General features: G+C 40.8%; 1 protein-coding gene across 2 annotated transcripts; it reads right to left on the bottom strand.

Annotated features, from left to right (window-relative positions):
* Positions 1–2,928: 2,928 nt before the first annotated feature.
* Positions 2,929–5,896, bottom strand: LOC106343039 (probable helicase MAGATAMA 3). 2 transcript variants are annotated; one of them, XM_013782153.1, is made up of 5 exons: positions 5,804–5,896; positions 5,197–5,709; positions 4,346–4,908; positions 3,483–4,300; positions 2,929–3,407 (listed from the first exon to the last, which is right to left on the bottom strand). In XM_013782153.1, the coding sequence occupies exons 1-5, from the start codon at positions 5,891–5,893 to the stop codon at positions 2,938–2,940; spliced, it is 2,454 nt and encodes an 817-aa protein (XP_013637607.1). In that variant the 5' UTR covers positions 5,894–5,896; the 3' UTR covers positions 2,929–2,937. The 2 variants fall into 2 exon arrangements, with proteins under 2 accessions (XP_013637607.1, XP_013637606.1); XM_013782152.1 differs by having other exon boundaries at positions 3,483–4,908.
* Positions 5,897–8,837: the final 2,941 nt, after the last annotated feature.

Here is an 8,837-nt window from a genome sequence, read left to right as displayed (position 1 = left end):
GTCCGTACCGGGGAACTTGACGCACTGGTGATAAGTAGATGGAATGGCCTGTATTGAGTGTATCCAGGGGGTTCCAAGTAAGGTGTGGTAAGGAGCCTTCGTGCTTACGACGGCAAACTTGACAGTCCGAGTGACTCCACATGCGCGTACCGGAAGGCGGATTGTTCCCAGTATTGTTTCGGAGGATCCGTTGAAGCTGTTTAATGTTCTGGAGGATGGTTTGATGTCGTCGAGATCGACTCCTATCTTCTGCAGGGTTCTTCGGAAAATGAGGTCGACGGAACTTCCTGTATCGATGAGGACCTTGGTGACGTCGTACTCCCCAATTCCAAGAACTACAAGAAGAGGATCATTGTAGGGTACGTGAATCCCCTCAGCGCCATCCGGTGAAAAGGTTATCGGAGGGTAATTTCGCGGCCTAGTCGGCCATCTCTGCGAAGTCGCGACCTGCCGACGGTAATCCTTGACGAAGCGCACAGAGTTGCCGCAAGGAGGAGAACCGCCCATGATGACATTTAGTTGACGTCGTGTTTGGACCTGCTTGGAGTCTAAGAAGGCGCGTAAATCGGTTGGGACGCTGTTATCGTTTTTTGATGATGGAGTGTCGTTGCTTGACATCTTAGTTTGCTCCAAACGCCTCCGGAGGTCAGTGGGCTTAGAACGATTAAGGCGGATTCAGAGATCGCATGCTCCTGCGTTGAGTTTATCCTTAAGGTCGCCGTTCGAGCGTTCTTTGGGATCAGGGTCAACTGCCGAGATACGCCGCGACTTCCGTGCATTCAACGTTGTTCGAAGATCATTGCGCGTGGAGCTGTTGCTGTTTTCGGATTTAAACTTCTGTTTCAGAACATCTCTCAAATCTTCGAGTACATGTGTGTCATCGTTCTCATCGTCCGACGACAAGTTTTGCTGGGAAGGTATGACCTCAATGGGTCTGCGGTTAGCTGGTTGCTCTTCGTCAGCCTAGGAGTCTGCCTCACCATTACTCTTTGGGGCATCCTCCTCGTCATCTCATTGTTGAGTTTCGCTATGTTGACTTTTGCCTGTAGCTTTGCTTTGGGATCTCCTTTCTTTATTCTTGCTCCAGCTCTTGCCGTTCTTCGGCTTAGCCTTTAGTGGTTCGAACTTGAAGTCGCCACTTGCTAAGGAGGAGAGGTAGTGCGCATAGAGTGAATTGCACTCTGTTGTATCGTGCCCTTTGACATCGTGATACTTGCACTGTTTGGTGAGATCAACGGTTTTGGAAGGTCCTGCCGCTGAACCTGCTGCTGTTGTAGTCTGGGTCGAGCAAACGGCGTCGACTGGTTTGTCAGACGAATCAAGCTCCCTTACCCACTTGTTCCATCCCTCTCCGCGGACTACGAGAGTTGAAACCGGCACGTTGTTCTCGTTGACGACATACATCTATCCGTCTTTGCGGCCATTTTTGTCGGTTGGAGCATGCTGGCGCGGTTCTTGTCGCGTGTTGGCGTTTTTAGCCTCTGGAGCTTTGGGTGCGTTCATCTTGCTAAGAATGGCGTTAGTATCTTCTTCCATTCGGATGAAATTGTCAGATCGCGCGATAGCGTCCTGGAGCGACGTAGTTGGGTTTTGGTATAAATCCTCTCGAAATTTAGAACGAACCCACAACGTGTTCTGCAAGGCGTCGATGGCAATACCGTCTGGAATTTCAATCCTCGAGACTACAGCTTTGAACTTCTCCATGTTGTCGCGGAGGCTCTAGTTTTTGGTTTGGTTGAGGTTCCACAAGCTAGAGGCAGTAGCACTGCGCTTGGTGAACATAATAGTCTTGAGAAAAGCTGCTGACAAGTCGCGGAAGCTTCCGATGGAGTTTTCTTCTAACTGGGAAAACCAGGTTAGGGCTTGCTCGTGGAGAGTTTCGACGAACAGTTGGCAGTAGCCTGCGTCCCTTTCTTCGTCGGGGAGTCGAGCCCGTGCCATCGCAATGTTGAAAGCTGTCTGAGATATGGTCGCCTCCGGTCGCCGTCGGGTTGGTGTTAAAGAGGCGACGGCGTATCTGCTGGGGACGGCTTGTTTAGCCGTCGGGAGCTGTGAGTGCCGCGACCAAAGCAGCTAGCTGGTCGTTGGTCGTCTTTTGGACTTCGTCTTGACGAGCAAGTCGAGCCATGATAGAGCTCATAAAATCTGCGGCGATGGGTGGCGCGGCTTCGGGCGTTGGTGTCGGTTCTCCGCCCGGAGCGCCGAAGGTGGCGTCATCTTGAACCATGTAGATCTAGAACGTTACTTTAGTCAGCCCCACGGTGGGCGGCAATTGTTTGAACGGGATTCAGTCGACTAAGATGGAAGAAGTCAGAAATGGGATGGCTAAAGACGTTTTATTTAGATTTGGTTTGAAGGGTTACAAGAGTGACAAGAAGATTCAAGAGCAACAAGATAGAAAAATAACAAGATCAAAGAGATAGTCTAAAACCCTAGATCTAGCCGCTCAGTGTGTTCAATGGTCCAAAAGTCCGCTTCTTGTTGCTTCATTTTCCCTTCTTATAGGACTCATGCCTCTGATGCCCTAATTTGGTGCCCCTTTGGGCCTTGATGCGAGAGGTCGAGTATAAGGGCCCGAACAAGGCTCCCTCCAAGCCGGCCACTTTTAGCCGACTTACTCGACCGGCTAAAAGTACTCTAAGGTCAAACCGATAAGTTTAGCCACTGAACCGACCAAATCGATCCGACTTGCTGGATTAGGGCCTCTTATACGATGAGCCTTGTGGAGGATGTAATCCATCTCCTACATTTAGTATGTTTAATTGTTTTATTAAGAAAATTCTAATTCTTCTTGTTTTTAAAATAAGAAAATTCCAATTCTATATGTGAAATTTGGAAACCAAAATAGAAAATACCATAATAAAATCATAAATCCCACACAAAGTTTTCATAGGAAAAAAAAGCTCAAAAATGAGACAATTAAAAAAAAAAAAAAAACTACCAACCACCTCTTCCCCTATTCCTCCCAATAGAAAGAGTTCCAAAACTCGAAGACACATCTTCCAGCAAAGCCTCATTCATGGCATCTCTCAGATTCTTCTCATCAGCAGCTTCAAAGAAACATCCACGTGACCTTGCCTCGCTTATCAGCTTCCCCCATATCGAACCACTTAGTGCCAAAGTCGTCTCGTTCCCAACCACCCACAAACAATGCCTCGCTCTAGTCAGTGCCACGTTTGCTCTCTGCCGGTTGCTCAGAAACCCCACTTTGCCGTTACCGTTACTTCTAACGGTTGAGATGATGATGATGTCTTCCTCTCCTCCTTGAAACCCGTCCACAGATCGAACGTTCAGAGTCAAAAGCTGACCTGATGATAAGGAACCGACTCTCTCTTGGATGGCTCTGACTTGTCCTTTGTAAGGTGAAATCACTCCAACATTCACATTCATCCTTCTTTCCCTTGAAACTGTTACAAGATTAATCATATAGTAAGAATACAGACAAACAGATTCATATATTCTTAAATTACTAATCAAAATACCTTTGGAAAGATTAGATATGATCTCAGCAATCATAGCAACTTCAACCATGTTCTTAGGGCTATGTCCATCACCGAACTCTTCTTTTCCGCGACCAACGTTGATAAAAGAGAAGGAACCAAACATGTTTCCTTGAAGAAACCTCTTCTGATAAATGCTTTCTTGAACAACCTCAGCATCTGTGATCCTCCCGCCATAAAACTCCTTGTTGGGGAAACGGCTGATGGAAGGATGCATCCGGTACTGAACGTTGAGCAAATGCTTGTTGTGACCAAGCAGAACCAACCTCTCAAACAAACTTCTTCCGAACTTCGCCCTCTCGCATTCCTCATTATGAACCATTGCAGGTAACTGGTACTCATCTCCTATTAGAACAGTGTGACGCAAACCAGGAAGCTGCAGTGCAGCAACTGATTCACATTCTTTAAGCTGAGCCGCCTCATCGACCACGAGGAGCTCTATACTTCCTGTTCTTGCTGGATTCAGTTCCGCTGCACCTGAGGCTGTGCAGAAGATTATATCCGCGTTTTGGAGACAAAATTTCTTGATATCCTCAGTTTCCAACAAGTCTGGAATCTCCTCAAAACGTTTTGGTAGCAAACTTAGAGCCTGAAGACAGTCAACAGTGACGAGTCTCTTGAAGCAGTCCATTTTAAAGCTTCCTTCTATCAACTCATCTCCGGAGCTATTCTCCTTCAAGAAGTATCTGACGCGTTGAAGCGCTTGACGGGCTGCCATCATTTTCCTCACAACTCGAGGTGAAATGAAAGACTTTGGCAGATGAGTGCAAAGATCATCCATATCCGTCTCCAGCTCTTCACTTAACCCATTAAAAAGCTTTCTTACAAACTCTCCATAAGTAAACTCTCTCTCTTCTTCCTCCTCAAATCGATCTACATAATCACTGTACATAGACTCTGTGTTCTGAAGAAAAAGTATCAGTGTCTCCAATATGTGGTCCCATCCAGAAGATGATGGCGAAAACAGGTTACCAAGTTTCGCAATGCGCTCATCAAGAAACACATTGAGAAAATCATCCTTGTTGTCTATTCCCATTCTCTCTAGGTTTCCGGATAAGGCAATACTCCCCAGCCCATAAGTAGCAAGTTCTGACGAGCAGTTTTCCTTAAATAGAGCCAAAAGTCTCTGTGTTACCTCTACAATAGCTGTGTTTGTAGGAGCACACACAACTGTTTTGCACCGTAGCTTGAGAAGAGCAAAGAGAAGAGTCGCAACGGTCTTCGTTTTGCCTGTACCCGGAGGTCCCCATATTAGTTTGACAGTGTTCTTGTGACTACAGTTTGTTGTCTTCACGCAGCTCAAGATTGCAGCTTCTTGGGATGTGTTCAATTTGGTTGAACGGATTATATCCAAAACACGGTCAGAATCGTCATCGTCATTACCAAAACAAAAACACTCTTCTGTAGCCTGTGACACAAGCAAAACAACTAATCACCAAACTGAAGCATAAAATAAACCACTATTTTAAGATGGATAGAGAAAAAAAAGTTAATTAATCTATCAGCAAAAATAAAGCATTTCAAATTTGTTTTAATGCACATGCTAATCAGGTTGTTAACCATGATGCTATACAATAAACATTATAGTGATAATATATAATCCTAGTGATATATTAAGTTATAATCACTGATATGAGAGTCTTATAAACTATATATCACGTAAAATTTATACACAAGATTGTTTCCTCACACGTACCTGATTATTTCCCTGAAGAACACTCTGGATCAGGGTCGAATTAGCAGCTTCGTTGTGCAAAGCATTCCAAATTCTTGTGTTTGTCGTTAAAGTCGTGAGGGAAACACCAAAACGAATTGAATGTTTCTCACCAAGAGATAACGATCTAGACACATGCACAGAGATGATAAGATCACCATCCATCTTGAATACGTAGGCAAGAAGTAAAGGATCCAAGTCATCAATTCTTCTTGGCCTTGTCTTGGTCAGAGCAATGAGATCTCCACATTTTGGCTGGTACTTGGCACTAAAATTATCTTCATTGCTTAATGTTATGTCGTAGAGCAATGTGTTCGACGAACTTCCACTAGATTCCTTCATCCTTTTCTCCATAGAATGTGTGAAAAAGACAGGAGACCTAGATAAAGATTTTAAGCTCGAGAACAACTCGGTTCGAGTTTCTTCGAGTAGGTGAGGAATGAAGCAGTGAACGTATTCATCGACAGTTCCAAACCTGTCTGGTATTGTCTTTCTCTGTTCAAAAATTACACCACTGATGAGGAACATGATATAAAAGTAACAAAGATAAAAGCACTGTTGAACAAAGGGGTGGAAAGAGATCACAAACCTTTTGCTTGAAGAGGTCTCTGTTGAGAATATCTTTGATAGACCAAGAAGATACTCTGTCGAACAGTGTTGTTTTCTCGTTTTTTTCCATGGCCCTTCGTCTTTCTATAAGATTATTCATCAGAGCAACAGCGAGAATCAACCTAAGTTAGGTTAGAAATGTTTTAAGAAGCAAGCAAATAGAATGACAAGTAGAAAGCAAATGGAGTACTTTAGAGGACTTTTGCAGAAGAATTTATAGAGACGAAGAAAACAAATCTGGTGTAACTCTTACTATATCACTTTCGTCTACATTAAAAGAAAGAGGAATGCCAATGGTCCACAAACTTCGGAAATGATATCTTTCAACATTTTCCAACAAACTCTTGTTAATTAGTTTCAATATTCTTCTTTTAATTTAATTTAATTAGATGCAACTATGAAGTAACCAATGAACGGAATATGGGTTTCAATATTCTTATAGGTACTAGAAACGTTTCAATATTCTTCTTGGGTTTTATTACTCTCTTATGTAAGTATGTGCTATATATTCAGATAAAGATTAAACCGAAAATATGAGAAGCATGTTCATTATGTGGCGCCAAAAATAACCATTTACGAACGTCGAAAGCTAGTTTAGGTTAAGTTTCAAATATAGCTGTTAATTTCTCTCAATGCCCATTCCAATTTGTTATGGACATGTTATGATCACGCTCAGTTAAAAGCACTCTAAATGAGCTGAATACCAAATTGGGTAATGGTTAAAGTGGACAAAACTAAATTGACAATAGGTATGTCTAGCCATGGGGGTTCGGTTCTCGTTTCCAGTTCAGTTCTTCGGCTTTTGGGTTCTAGAGGTTTAGTATATATTCGGTAATTTAGAAAATTTGGTTTGGTTTGGTTTCGGTTCAGTTTTTTGGGTTCTCATTTTTGTTCGTGTAATAAAGTTAGGAACCTATTAATAACCAAGATAGTTTTGGATCCTTCGGGGTTAGTTCAATTTTTTGGTTAATTCATGATAAAAGTAAAGAATCCAAGATTTTTGGATTAAATATCATTTTTTGGGTTTTAGATAAAAATTTAGATAATTTGGATAATTTAAAATATTTTGGATAGAAGTATCATGGTAATCATTTTTTGGGTATTTCAGTTTATAAATAATATTTTAAATTATTTGATTATTTTAAAATTAAATATAGTTAGTATTTATAAGTATATAAATTATATTATAGAAATTTGGGTATTTATTCGGTTCTTGGTTTAGTTCCAATTTGGTTTTGATTCGATTTCGGTTCAGTTATAGTTCTTTGGTTTTAGAGATATATGATCTGATTGTGTAATTGGTTGGAACCAAATCTGAATCAAATCTCCTTTTTTCCAGTTCGATTTAGTTCTTCAATTCCAAATATGCTTAGGTATACCAAAATTTATAAAAGTTTTAAGATTTTGTTAATTTGAAAAATTTTCATGTTTTTTTCTTTGACATTTTTCAGTTTTGTTGTAAGTAAGAAGAGAATAAAAAAGAATTTGTGTATCTTATACCATGAATGATGAGCTTTTTTATATATAAATACAGTTACTTGAGAACTAAGTTCTACTTAGAGAACAAGTAAAATATCGAAAAAATGAACAAATCAAATAATTTCCGGACATCACATAATATTTATAATATATCTACTTAGTATCCGTTATATTAAAGTACTTTAAAATGCACAACATGGTGCTTCATTAAAAGCATTACCAGAAAAATCAAATGAGAAAACTATGGTTAACGGAAAAAGTGCAACATGTATCACTTCCCTTCATGTGTACATAATTCAAGATATTTCAGACAACGTAATTATTTAAGGTGAACTAACTTACTGAAAGTAGCATTATGTAATGCCTTAGTGAGTAATAGCCAAACTGTCACTTGAATGAACATGTAAGACATGAACACCACTATCTTTCTGCAGTGGATGAGTGATACGATCATGAACGGTTTCACCATCGACCAAGATGACAAGGACTGCCCACATGTTAATACAGACGGTTAGACCATTGATCATGAAAATGTGGACGACCCAAGTAAACTTGCGATAGAACTTGGAAAGGATCACAAGGATCATGAGCTCAAATGGGAACCCAAGACCACTTTAATTGTCTTAAAAATAAAAAGAAGACATATCTTTAGGTTTATTTTATTCTTAAAATTTTAAAAGTGAAATGGTTGGTTTTCAAGACGTTGGATATCTTTTAGATCTACACAAAGCCCGATCGCAAACATGATAAATTTTCAGGATCGAGCACATCTATATCTTGGCGTTCTCAGAAACAAACACTTGTGGCCATCTCTTCCAATTATGCGGAGCTTATCGCACTCCACAGAACACGTAGAGAGTGTGTATGGATAAGATCAATAAGCTAACACATATGTTCTTTCTTTTTTTTAATAAAATGTTAAATTTGATTCAAAAGAAAATATTCTTGTTTACAACATGAACTAATTTGTTTATGACTTAGTTCCTAACAATGAACTTTGGTAAACAATCTATGTTTTATGTTCCCACAAAACCAATCCAACTTTGATAAGCGGTCTCCATCCTTTTGTCGATTCTTAGAGTTGCTATTCTGTTCTTGACCTGCATGTCGATCAGCCGAAATAGAGTATCTGCTGAACGAGAAAGGTCACCATGCTTCCTACCGTTGCGTTCTCTCCAAATGGTGTAGACAGCAGCCTGGAACAGGTAGCAAATAAGGAATCTTTGAAATAGTGAGATTTTTCCATGCGTGAGATGGTACACAATGTCCTCCCATTCGGTGGTATAAGGTTCCCCAAGAGATTTTGCGCCAGCTTCTTCCACAAGGTGGAGGAGTAAGAACACGCAAAGAAAAGATGACTTCGAGGTGTTGGTGGCAGAGTATACAGCTTCCATCAATTCAAGTGTTTCACATAGCCATTCTATCTCCCGTAGACAATACATAATCAGTAATTCTATACGAAGAAAATGCGGCATGCGTTGCTCAAACGAAAGAAAGAAATATCAAAAGCGATAGAACTAAATATATACATCCGA

This window comes from Brassica oleracea, chromosome C4 (assembly GCF_000695525.1).
Source record: "Brassica oleracea var. oleracea cultivar TO1000 chromosome C4, BOL, whole genome shotgun sequence".
Taxonomy (NCBI): domain Eukaryota; kingdom Viridiplantae; phylum Streptophyta; class Magnoliopsida; order Brassicales; family Brassicaceae; genus Brassica; species Brassica oleracea.
The sequence above is the reverse complement of the archived record's forward strand: the minus strand, read 5'-3'. Positions and strand labels throughout refer to the sequence as shown.